The sequence below is a fragment of the Hyaena hyaena genome, unplaced genomic scaffold (assembly GCF_003009895.1).
Source record: "Hyaena hyaena isolate Hyena2069 unplaced genomic scaffold, ASM300989v1 scaffold_227, whole genome shotgun sequence".
NCBI classification, from domain to species: domain Eukaryota; kingdom Metazoa; phylum Chordata; class Mammalia; order Carnivora; family Hyaenidae; genus Hyaena; species Hyaena hyaena.
The window spans coordinates 51,878-65,212 of record NW_024080859.1 but is presented as its reverse complement, the minus strand read 5'-3'; the positions used below and the strand labels follow the sequence as shown (position 1 = coordinate 65,212).

Genomic DNA, 13,335 nt, shown 5'->3' with positions numbered 1-13,335 from the left:
GAGATAGGGCAGTATGGGTGTGTGTGCCCTTAACAGTACTTAACCTCTGAAGTCTGGGGACGAGGCTTGGGCGGTGTGGGGGGGCGGTCTTCAAACTTGGTCTGTATGGATTTTTAAAAATTTGCTCTTTTAATGTCCTTATCCGCTAATTAATTCTACCATCTCTGTTGTTTCTGGTCTCATTTCTATTGGTTGATTTTTCTCCTCATTAAAGGTTGTAGTTTACTGCCTTTTTCTTTTTTTCCCCCTTGTCTGATAAGTTTCACTTTAAGGCCAGACCTTCTGAATTTTACCTTGAGGCACCCTGGATACTTTTTTATTTCCTCTAAATATTCTTGAGCTTTGCTCTGGGATACAATTAAGTTGCTGGAAACAGTTTGATCCTTCCCAGCCTTGCTGTTAAGTTTTGTTTATTTGTTTGCTGTTTTTTTTTTTTTTTTTTTTTTTTTTTTTNTTTTTTTTTTTTTTTTTTTTTTTTTTTTTTTTAAGCAGGACCAGAATAGTCTTTATGCTGGGGCTAAGTTTTCTCTACTTCCTTATGAAGTCTTTCCGCTCTGGCTGGTTCACACCAGCTCCTTTCGAGGCTCAGTCCCTGGTCTCTGCACAGCTCTGCCTCTTCCTTCTCAGACTCTCGAAAGATCACTGCGTTTGTCAGTTGCTCCCTTTGCCCACCCCCCCCCGCCCCCAACTGTCTTTTATCCAGGACTCTGCTCTGCAAAGTGTAGCCTTCTTGCCTTTTCTAGAACCCCAGCGTTGACTCTCCAATGTCTGAAAAGGGTTATTTTACACATTTTGTCTATTTGTTTCCAGTTGTTCAAGATGGGGGGCGGGGCGCGGGGGATCTGATTCTGGAGGCTCCATTTTAGCTGGAAGAAATTGCGCCTTTTTTTTTTTTTTTAAGGAAGCACATGTTTCCAAGTGTAATTTAAGTTAACATCTTTTGAGCAGTTTTTAGACTCTGCCTTATGTGTCTATTGTTTTATTTTTCCTCCCTATGACATGGGTACTACTGTTATTCCCATTTACAGATGAGAAAACTGAGGCACAGAGAGGGTGAATGACTTGCTCAAGGTCACTCAGCCAGTAGCTGGTAGGAAGAAGGAGCAAACGTGGTCACCTGGCTCTGGAGGCTATGCCCTTGACCCCTACGCTCCACGTCCATGCATTTAAGAGCCACTTCTTTCTTTGTTTATTGAGATGAAACTTACATAACATAAAATTTTATTAAAAAAATTTTTTTTAATGTTTATTTATTTTTGAGAGACAGAGAGACAGAGCGTGAGCAGGGGAAGGGCAGAGAGAGAAGGAGACACAGAATCCGAAGCAGGCTCCAGGCTCTGAGCTGTCAGCACAAAGCCCGACGTGGAGCTCGAACTCACAAACTGTGAGATCATGATCTGAGCTAAAGTCGGCCACTTAACTGACTGAGCTACCCAGGCGCCCCTAAAATTAACCATTTTAAAATGACCAGTTCAGAGGCATTTTTATGTTCACAGTGTTGTACAACCACCATCTCTGTCTGGTTCTAGAACATTCCCATCCCCCAAAGGAAATCCTGCCCCCGTCAGCAGCCATTCCTCATCCGCCCTTCTCCAGCCCCTAACAACCACTAATTTACTTTCTGTGTCTATGCATTTGACTGTTCTGGACATTTCATATACAGAAATCATACACTGTGTGGTCTTTTGTGTCTGGCTTCTTTTGCTCAGCACTGTTTTCATGGTCCATCTGCATTGAAGCGCGAGTCAGGGTTCTGTTCCTTTTCGTGGCTGAATAATATTCCACTGTATGGATAGGATCACACTTTGTTTATTCATCCTTCCATCCACTGATGGATGCTTGGGCTGTCTGTACCTCTTCACTAAGTTTATTTATTTATTTTGAGGGAGGGAGCTCACAAGCAGGGGAGGGGCAGAGAGAGAGGGAGAGAGAATCCCAAGCAGGCTTTGCACTGTCAGCGCAGAGCTGGATGCAGGGCTTGATCCCATGAACTGTGAGATCATGACCTGAGCCAAAATCAAGGGTTGGATGCTTAACTAACCGTGCTCCCCTCAGGCCCCCCCCCCCCCCCCTGGACTCCCCCCCCCCCCCCCGCTTCCCAGAGCTACTTTTAAATGTAGGAAAGGATGAAAAGAAAAGAGAGGGTCCCAGCTAGCAGCTAGTCCAAACCCTCATTTATAGTTGAGGAAAGTGAGGCATGTAGGTCTGTATTGGTTCTCCGTCCATGCTTGAGCTGCTCAGTCCAGCCAGTATCCACAAGCACCTACCACGCTCATGTCCTGTGCTAGAGCAGGAACACCATTTTGTGGGGCTGAGGGAGTGTGGGTGTCCACAGTGCTGCTCAGGAGGCTGTGACATGAAGGCTAAGGAAAGAGTTGACTGACCGGAAAGTAAGGGGAAGAGTGTTCCATGGAGTGAAAATAGCCAGTGCAAAGGCCCTGAGGCAGGAGTGAGTCTGGTGTCAGGGAGGCCACGTGGCTGGAGAGAAGTGAGCAAAAGTGGGGTGAGGGTGAAGGGAGAGGAGGGCAAGGAAGTTGGCAGCGTCCCGTTTATGCACCTCCTGGAGGATGGTGGGGAGTTAGGATTTTTTTTGTTGTTGTTGTTTTATTTATTTCTGAGAGAGAGAGAGAAACGTGAGCAGAGGAGGGGCAGAGAGAGAGGGAGACACAGAATCTGAAACAGGCTCAAGGCTCAGAGCTGTCAGCACAGAGCCGGACACGGGGCTCGAACCCATGAACCGTGAGATCATGACCTGAGCCGAAGCTGGACGCTTAACCGACTGAGCCACCCAAGTGCCCCGGGGAGTTAGGATTTTTATTCTAGATGCGGCAGGAAGCACAGCAAAGCGGGAGCAGGGGAAGGGGGTGATGGGATTTTAGATGTTGCCTTGGGAGGCAAGCAGGTTGGGGTGGAGTAGGGTGGGAGACCATGGTGCTTGAGTCCCCAAATTGCCACACAGAACTTGGCGTATCCCATAAATCCTGCCCATGGGACTGTCTGGCGTCCACCGGGAAGGCTTCACACCACTGAGATCTGGGAATGATCTCAGAGAGCCCGACCGACACTTACTGTCTGGAGGATTCAATTTACCATGAAAAGAACTCCAGCAAGCGAGTGTCTGTCTGTGTTTGTGTAGCCGTCCAGAATAATCCCCCTGGTGTGTGGCGTGCGGGCAAGTGTGCGTGACATCGTGGGCGTGGAAATCGGGTGATAGATGCAAAGCCTTCCGGGGGGTTTGATGGCGTGCAGACTTGCTGGTGAGCTCCACGCCTGCTTCGTCCCCAAGTCCCCTCCCCTTTAAGGGGGAGTGCTCCCTGGTCCCATTGCGCAGTCCGGGAAGTTGAGGCTTAGAGGAAAAGGGAACATGAGAGTAATACTACTCATGACCGAGAGAAAACATCGTAAGAGAAATGAAATATTTTGCCACATTTCTCTTAAGGATATTTTAAGGGTGTTGAAATTGATGTCACACAAAATGCCACCCGCTCATCTCCCATCCACCTGCCCCAGCAGCCGCCTGCAGCCCACCTGTGCGCCAGTGCCCAGGGGGCAGATGTGCCCTCCGTTGGCCATGGGGTTTCTTGGGGGGAGGGCATTCTTTGATTCCACACATTACTGCGCTTGGTGACAGGGATGGGGTCTCAGTTCCCTGCACTGGCGTTTAAGATTCCCCCACATGGGGGGCGCCTGGGTGGCTCAGTCAGCTGAGCGTCCAGCGTTGGTCCAGGTCATGATCTCACCACTCGGGAGTTCGAGCACCGCATCGGCCTCTGTGGTGTCAGCAGCACTGAGCCTGCTTCAGATCCTCTGTGCCCTTCTCTCTCTGCCCCTCCCCCACTTGCTTGTGCATGTGCTCTCTCTCTCTCTCAAAAAAAAAAAAATGACCCAGTGATTTGGGGCATCTGAGTGGCTCAGTCAGTTAAGTGTCCGACTCTTGATTTCGGCTCAGGCTGTGATCTCACAGTTTGTAAGTTCGAGCCCCATGTCGAGCTCCATGCTATTTGTGCAGAGCCTGCTTCAGATTCTCTCCTTCTCTCTCTCTGCCTCCCTCTCTCTCAGAATGATAAAATAAACTTAAGTGAGCTTTACCACACACATACGCCATGCCCCGCCCCCATCCTGGTATCCTGTCTCCAGGTGACCTTGACGCACCTCCCGGGGGAATAGGTGGGAAGTCTCTGTCGGTGGGAAGGGACCGGCCTTTCCAGGTGTTGGATGCTCTCCAGCAGCTGTGGGCAAATGAGTGTGGCGTTGGGACCGCGCGGATAGCAAGGTCAAGGCAACTGGATAAAATAACCCTGAAGCCACTTCAGGAGATGCGAGAACTCACCCGCAGTGAATTAGCTCAGCGAAGCCAAGTGTGTGCAGAAAAGGCCTTGTCTGGGACCCCACACCCGCCAGTGGTAGCATCTTCCGACCCCTGCACGACACAGGGGACGGTGGGAAGCAGTCCTGCAGCTTTCATTATTCCGACTATCAATTAAAACATGTGTTTTTAAATGTTTAGTTATTCTTTGAGAGAGAAAGAGTGAGCGCCCGAGCAGGGGAGGGGCAGAGAGAGAGGGAGACATAGAATCTGAAGCAGGTTCTAGGCTCTGAGCTGTCAGCACAGAGCCCAACGCGGGGCTCGAACTCACAAACTGCGAGATCACAACGTGAGCCAAAGTTGGACGCTTAACCGACTGAGCCACCCAGGTGCCCCTCATGATGTTTTCAAGCCACCTCATGCTCAGGATTGTTAGAGGGTCCCCGAGGAGTTGGGTCCATCTGTGAACAGGAACTGAGACCCTGCTCTGTGGCATGCGCCAAGTCTATAAATAATTCTCATCAGGGTGTAATGAAGGGGAAAGTATAGTAACAAACAATAGCAAAGACAATAATAGTAATGGGAGCCAACATTATTTGAGTGCATACAATGTGCCAAGCATCTCTGGGAACTCAGTGTGAATGTGTTCATTTAGTCCTTATAGCTACCTTGTGAAATGGCTACTTTTTTATCCCCATTTTATGGATGAGGAAACGGGCTCAGAGAGGTTAAGTAAGTTGCCCAGGATCACATAGGGTTCAAAGCTGGGCGCCTAGTGTCAAAGGCCGCAGCCTTATGCTGCTGCCTGCGGAGATGCGGTCTGAGAAGAGTGAGTGGGGGGGAGGGGGGAGGGAGGAGCTTTGGGGAGGAGCAGCACACGCACCCCTCCTCCCACTCTGCGCACTGAGTCAGGATCCCCACCTGCTGTCTGAGGACGGGCCAGTCTGTCCCCTGGGGACACGTCAACCCTGCAGCCCCCGCCGGATGCCACAACACGCCCTCTCCCTTCCAGGAGCTGGAGAAGCTGGGGCTCGGCGACAGCGTGGACCTGCACGTGTATGAGATCCCAGTCGAGTACAAGACGGTGCAGAGGCTCATCCCTGCCCTGTGGGAGAAGCACAGCCCACAGGTGAGTGGGGTGCAGGCAGGCGGCGCCTCATTGGGGCCCGCAGGTGGGCACCCCGCGCTTCGATGATCCATGTGGCTTTGTCCCTGCTGCAGTCACATGGCCCGTGCCATGGCCTTGTCCCCCCAAAGGGCCACACTTTCCTCGGTTACCCATGGACGTGAGGGAGGAGTGCAAGCACCTGCGACCCCACAGAGCCTGGCTCTGTCCCCCTGGAGTTCTGTATCAGTCACGACACATTTAGTTTTATGTGACAGCGCGCACCTTAACTCAGCTTAAGCAAAACGTTTGTATGCTTCAGGTATAGCTTGATCCAGGCGCTCACCCAGTGTTATCAGCCTTCCCTCTTGGCCATTCAGCTTTGCTTTGTACTTCGCTTTTGCTTTGGCAAAGATAGGCGGCTGCGGGCTGATACCCCAGCAACTCAGCCCCTCAGCAGAAAGAAGACATCTTTCCTTTTGATAATTCCATGGCTGATTCTCACTGGCCACTTGGGTCCCCTGCCAATCACTATGGCTGGGGGCTGGAGGGAGGAATGCTCTGGTCACATGTCTACTCTGGTGGCCAGCGGGTGGTCTCACCTCTGTCCAGACCTCCTGGAAGGAGAAGGGGGAGCTGAGGCTTCCACAAGGGGACAGTTGACTGTCACCAGATGTGGTGTGATGGAGGCCAGACAGGAAGGAGCCACCCTCTCCCACCGCAGACACATGTGGCTCAGAGAGCTCCAGGGGGTCCCCAGGGACCGTCACCTGGGAAGGTACCTGGGCTGGTACCTCTGATAAGTGAGGTTCTGGTCGCCTGTGGACACTCCGCCCAGCTTCCCACCCTAGCCTGCTCGGGCCAGGCCAACCTTCCAGTAGAAAGTTCTTTCCTAATGAGCCTTCATTGAGTCTCAGATGGACTTTGTCCCTTGTGAGAGGGGGACCTGGAGAGTTAGTGACACGTGATTGTACCCATGCACTTTTTCTTCTGTTTTTTCTTTCTCTTAAAAAAATGTTTTTAATGTTGATTTATTTTTGAGAGAGAGAGAGATAGAGCATGAGCAGGGGAGGGTCAGAGGGAGAGGGAGACACAGAATCTGAAACAGGCTCCAGGCTCCGAGCTGCCAGCAGAGAGCTGGACACAGGGCTTGATCCTGTAAACCATGACCCCAGCCAAAGTTGGATGCTTAACCAACTGAGCCACTCAGGTGCCCCTCTTTTTCTTTTTCTTTTTGTAATTTTTATTTATTTTTGGGAGAGAGAAGGGGAGAGAGAGAGGGAGGGAGGGGCAGAGAGAGAGGGAGACACAGAATCTGAAGCAGGCTCCAGGCTCTGAGCTGTCAGCACATAGCTCGACGCAGGGCTCAAACTCACGAATTGTGAGATCATGAGCTGAGCCCAAGCCGGACACGTAACCAACTGAGCTCCCCAGGCGCCCCCTTCTGCCTTTTCTGTGCAGTCCTGCCTTTTTCTAGTTAAACAAAAATACCCTAAAGCATGAACATGTTTTTAAATGTCTTTCCCACCATAGAGAATCCTCCCTGGTTAGTTAACTGGCACCACGATCACTGCTATTTGATCACTCACACTTATATGTGCACGCCTGCGTGTACATGTACACTAGTGTGCATACACGTGTGCGGTGCACTGGGTTCCTGCGGCTGCTGTAAGATATGGCCGTAAACTTTGAAGCACAGAAATGCAGTCTCACATTTCTGGAGGCGCAGAAATCTCAAATCAAGGCATCAGCAGCCGAACCGTCTCCCTCAGGGGAGGCTCAGCTCGGGTTGCCTCCACCTTCTCCCTCCGTGGTCACGTGGGCCCTTCTCCTCCTCTCTGGCTCTGCCTTTTCTTCATGTGTCTCTTTTAAGGACATTTGCCATTGGATTTGGGGCCCGCCCAGATAAATCCAGGAGGATCTTGTCAAGAGATCCTTTACTTACTCATTACTTACATCAATAAAGACCCTTTTCCAAAGAAGGTCAGAGTCACGGTTTCCAGGCAATTAGGACGGGGACTTTTTTTTTTTCTTTTTTACACGTGGGGGATCACCTTGCAGCTCCTTATACAACAGTTGCCATTAAAAAAAAATTTTTTTTTTAGGGGCGCCTGGGTGGCTTAGTCGGTTAAGCGTCCGACTTTCGCTTAGGTCATGATCTCGCAGTTCGTGGGTTCGACCCCCGCGTCGGGCTCTGTGCTGACTGCCGGCTCAGAGCCTGGAGCCTGTTTCGGAGTCTGTGTCTCCCTCTCTCTGACCCTCCCCTGCTCACACTGTCTCTCTCTCTCTCTCCTAGAAATAAATAAAAAATATAAAAAAAAAATTTTTTTTATCTCTGAGAGAGAGAGAGAGAGAGAGACAGAGCATGAGCAGGGGAAGGGCAGAGAGAGAGGGAAACACAGAATCCGAAACAGGCTCCAGGTTCTGAGCTGTCAGCACAGAGCCTGATGTGGGGCTCGAACCCACGAACTGTGAGATCATGACCTGAGCCGAAGTCAGACGCTTAACCGACTGAGCCACCCAGGTGCCCCAACAGCTGCGTTTTGTTTTCACATTCACCAATATTCAATTTACGGAACGCCAGATAGGACAGTGCCAGATGTGGGGCGTTTGGTAATAAATCAACTCACCTGGTAACTCCGGGGAGTTAAGAGTCCCCAGCAGTATGGGGGGGACATCCTCACGCCCTTCCGCAGGACGCTTTACATCTTCTCCTCGCCACGTTTAGAAGATGTGAAAGCAAATGGGTGAAATTCATTTTAATCATTTCTTCAGCATAACCCCATGTGTCTAAAGTATTATCCTCTCAACCTGTAATCAACTTTTAAAGTTATACTTTTTAAAATTAAATTTTGTTTGCTCGTTTATTTTTGAGAGAGACAGACAGAATGTGAGTGGGGAAGGGGCGGGGGGGGGGGGGGGGGCACAGAATCCGAAGCAGTCTCCAGGCTCTGAGCTAGCTGTCAGCACAGAGTCCGACACGGGGCTCGAACCCATGAACCGTGAGATCCTGACCTGAGCCGAAGTCGGACGCTTAACTGACTGAGCCACCCAGGCGCCCCATATTTTCTTATTTTTTGAGGGGGAGGCACAAGTGAGAGGGTGGAGAGAAAGAGAGAGAGAGAGAGAAGCGAGGCTCATCCGAAGTGGGGCTTCTGTTTTACCCGAAGCGTGGCTTGAGCTCACCATTGTCAGCCCATATTTTAAATGGGCTCAGGTCATGATCTCGCGGTTCGTGGGTTCGAGCCCCACGTTGGGCTCTGTGCTGACAGCTCAGAGCCTGGAGCCTGTTTCAGATTCTGTGTCTCCCTGTCTCTCTGTCCCTCCCCTGCTCTTGCTGTCTCTCTCTCTCTCTTTCAAAAATAAACAGTAAAAAAGTTTAAAAAATAAATGTTTATATATTTTCTTACAGCCCTCTCTGTGTGTAAGCATATATACAAATAATAATTACTAGTTGAAATTCAACTGTACTTCATTGGGTATCCTGCTGGTTATAAATATTTTCTTGTGAGCATTTTATTATGTAGGTCATTAAAAATCCTTCCTTATATTGTGTTAACAGCTGGGTAGCTTATAGTAATGGACATAACCGATCTCTTATTATTGAGCCTGCCAGTGTTTTCATGTTTTTTTCTCATTTTTATGAAAAACACTGAAGTGATCATTGACAGATTATTACCTCTTTGAGCACTGTTAGGTTTGATTCCTGAAAGTGACACCTTGTCTTTTGCATTTGGCACTATGTCTGGAAAGTCATTCTGTATAGAACTACTTTTGGAAGGTCAGCTCCGTGATGTATTTAGCCAGCCCCCTACTAACCGCTGATTAGGTTGTTTCCGGTGTTTGTATTAACACAGTTGCAATGAACACCCTTGCATGTTTCACATCCTTGCATGTTTCGCTCCGCCTGTCCCTCTGTGCGGTCGTGTGTGTGGTCCATTCTGCCCCGCAAGAGGCTGGAAACAGTGTAACTCCAGGCAGAGCCGGGAGAGGATGCCATCCTCTCCTCCGCCTGCGGGGGGGGGGGGGGGGGGTACCCCGTCTCATGGCCCTGCCCGTCTGTCTGCAGCTCGTGGTGCATGTGGGGGTGTCGGGCATGGCGACTGCGGTCACACTGGAGAAGTGCGGGCATAACAAGGGCTACAAGGGGCTGGACAACTGCCGCTTCTGCCCCGGCTCCCAGTGCTGCGTGGAGGACGGGCCCGAAAGCATTGACTCCATCATCGACATGGATGCTGTATGTAAGAGGGTCACCACGCTGGGCCTGGACGTGTCAGTGACCATCTCCCAAGATGCCGGCAGGTAGGGCGCCTTGGGGTGAGTGCGAGTGGTGCTTTCCCTCCTCCACCGGCCCAGGCTAGCGTTGAACAAGCCAAGTGCATTGATTTGGCCTCTGTGGGCAGAGGGCTCACCGTTCGTGAGGCTCAGAGCCAAGTGCACGCACGTAACAGGTGCCACGGATTCTGCTTCTAGAACTCACTATGTACGAATCTGCCCGTCCACTCCCCCGCCCCGTGCTAGCGTCTCCCACTGGACGCTGCTGCCCTAGCTCTCTCCCTGGTGCCCCTCCTGCCACCTCTACCCTGGCCCTGGGGGGCCTCCTCCTCCAAGCAGTTTGTTTCTGTGTGTGTTTTCTGTTGTAACAAAACGCATCACCTTGGCAGCTTAGGACAACAAAAACAACAAAAATTTATCATCTCCCAGTTCTGGAGGCTCGAAGTCCAAAGTCAAGGTGTTGGCAACGTGCGCTCCTCCTAGAGGCCCCGAGGGGGAGATCTGTTCCCTGACTCTCTCCTGGCTTTTGGTGGCTGCGGGTAACCCTTGGGGCCCCTTGGCTTGTGACCGCATCACCCCGATTGTTGCCTCCGTCTCCACACTTCCCTCTTCCCTGTGTGTGTGTTTATATGCCCTTTTCATAAGGACATCAGCCACTGGATGTAGGACCTCCCTGGGTCCGATATGATTTCGTATTAACTAATTACATCTGCAAAACCCCTATATCCAAATAAGGTCACATTTTGAGATTCCAGTTGAACATACATTTTGGGAGGAAACTCTTTGGCCTTTTATGAGGTCTTTTATAAATTTTTTTTTTTTTCTGAGAGAGAGAGAGAGAGAGACAGCATGAGTAGGAGAGGGTCAGAGAGATAGAAAGGGAGACACAGAATCTGAAGCAGGCTCCAGGCTCTGAGCTGTCAGCACAGAGCTTGATGCGGGGCTCGAACCCACGAACCATGAGATCCTGACCTGAGCCGAAGTTAGACGCCTAACCAACTGAGCCAGCCAGGCACCCCAAGGTCTTTTATAAACTTGAGTCAGATGGTGTCCCTTCCTTGCTTAATCCCTCCTGCAGCTCCCACCGCACCTGGAATAAGAGCCAACCTGTCTCCACCACCATCCACAGGTTCTGTGGGGTCTGGCCCCTGCCCACCTCTCCACTCTCATCTGCCTTCACTCTTCTGTTCCCCACTGCATGCGAGCCACACAAGCCAGTCTCCTCTGCTTCCTCAAATACAGCACGCTCACTCTAGCCTCAGGGCCTTTGCATATGATGTGGCCTCTGTACTCCTGTGCTGATCTCACCTCCCTCTGATAAGGTGTCTTTTGGGTCTTAGCTCCAACACATTGCCTCCTTGGGGGCCGTCTGCAACCTCCCAGACCAACTTATGTCCCCACTGTTCAATGCCCTCTCTGCACCAGGTGTCACTGTACACTTCTCTGCACCAGGTGGCAGATTCAGGAGACTGAATGGAGTAGCCGTATTCACCATTGATCTCTTTATTTTTTTAAATGTTATTGATTTATTTATTTTGAGAGAGAGAGATAGAGAACGAGGGGAGGGGCAGAGAGAGAGAGAGAGGGAGACAGAGAATCCAGAGCGTCCCATGCGGTCAGTGCAGAGCCCGATGTGTGGCTCGAACTCATGAACCCTGAGATCATGACCTGAGCCAAAACCAAGAGTTGGATGCTTAACTGCCTGAGCCCCTCAGGTGCCCCCATCATTCTGTTTTTAAAACTAATTCCATATCCCACAGGTAACTCTAGGCTATATTCTCATATGTTTCCACTGTAAAAATTCTCTCCCCCTCTCTCCTCTCTAGCGACGGTTAACCCTTGAACAACATGGGCGGTACGGCTGCTGATCACCCCCCTGCATACAAAATCTGCATAACATTTGACTCACCCCCACCCCTGCCAAACTTAACTACTAATAGATCACTGTTAACCAGAAGCCTTACTAATAACATAAACAGTTGATTAACACACATTTTGTATGTTATTTGTATATGTATGTATATACATAGATGTACTGTATTTTTACAGTAAGGTAAGTTAGAGAAAAGAAAATGTTATTAAGAAAATCATAAGGAGGGGCGCCAGTCTGTCTCAGTCAGTAGAGTGAGCGACTCTTGATCTCAGGGTCATGGGTTTAGGCCCCATGTTGGGTGTAGAACTTACGTTAAAAAAAAATCATAAGGAAATGGAAGCAGCCCAAGTGTCCATTGATTGAAGAATGGACAAAGAAGATGTGATACACACACACACACACACACACACACACACACACACACACACACACACAGAGGAATATCATTCAGCCATAAAAAAGAATGAAATCTTGCCATTTGTAACACCATGGATGGAGCTAGAGAGTGTCATTCTAAGCAAAATAAGCCAGTCAGAGAAAGACAAATACCATATAACTTCACTCATATGTGGAACTTAAGAAACAAATGAGCAAAGGGGAAAAAAAGAGAGAGGCAAACCAAGAAACAGAGTCTTTTTAAAAAATTTTTTATGTTTATTTATTTTTGAGACAGAAACAGAGCATGAGTTGGGAAAGGGCAGAGAGAGAGAGGGAGACACAGAATCTGAAACAGGCTCCAGGCTCTGAATTGTCAGCACGGAGCTTGACATGGGGCTCAAACCCACAAACCATGAGATCATGACCTGAGCCAAAGTTGGACACTTAACCGACTGAGCCACCCAGGCACCCCAAGAAACAGAGTCTTAACTAAAGAGAACACACCAATGCTGATTGGAGGGGAAGGATGGGTGAAATAGGTGATGGGGATCAGGGAGGGCGCTAGTCACGATGAGGGCTGGGTGTTATACTCAAGCATTGAATTACTATATCGTACACCTGAAACTAATATCACACTGTATGTTAACTCACTGGAATTAATATAAAAGCAAACAACAACAATAACAGAAAATCATAAAGAAAAGGAAATGCATTTACAGTACTGGATTTACTGAAAAAAATCCTCATATAAGTGGACCCTTGCAGTTCAAAGCCATGTTCAGGGATCAATAGTATATGAACACTTGGTGTGCTAGTTTAGGATTTTGTCCGATTTTGTTTTGCTTTTATGTGGATGGGGTTACATGATGTGTATTTTCCTGAGACGTTCCTTCATCCCTTCCTCCCCTGAGATGTGTCACTTGTGGGCACACAACATGGGTCTTGGTGAATTCTCCTTTTCCCTCTGGATCCACTACGTGCCATGTAAATGGCTGCATAGTATTCCATTGTGTGGATGAGCCAATTTATTAAGCCACTCTTCTGCCAATGGACATTTATATTGCGTCCAGGTCCATTCGGGCTGCTACAACCAAATACCACATACTGGGCAGCTTATCAACAACAGAAAGTAACTGCTCACAATTCGGGAGGCTGGGAAGTTCAAGATCAAGGCACTGGTCTGGTCATTTGGTGATGAAGGCCTCCCTCTGGTCTGCAGACTGCCCACTGTTTGCTCTGACAGGAGGAGGGAGGCAGCTCTCTGGGGTCTCTTTTATAAGGGCCCTAACCCCATTCATAAGGGGCTCTCACTTCCCAAACGCCCCACCTCTTAAGACTATCACATTGGGGGGGTCGCCTGGATGGCTCAGTTGGTTAAGCGTCCGACTTTGGCTCAGG

At 49.6% G+C, this 13,335-nt stretch overlaps 1 protein-coding gene across 2 annotated transcripts in view; it reads left to right on the top strand.

Annotated features, from left to right (window-relative positions):
• PGPEP1 (pyroglutamyl-peptidase I) overlaps positions 1-13,335 on the top strand; it is a 30,537-nt gene that overhangs the window by 11,931 nt on the left and 5,271 nt on the right. The window contains exons 3-4 of one of the 2 annotated variants that reach the window (XM_039243386.1): positions 5,319-5,435; positions 9,481-9,713. In XM_039243386.1, coding sequence (XP_039099317.1) covers positions 5,319-5,435; positions 9,481-9,713 — 350 coding nt within the window. The remainder of the gene's footprint in view (positions 1-5,318; positions 5,436-9,480; positions 9,714-13,335) is intronic. The other variant, XM_039243387.1, reaches the window with a different exon arrangement.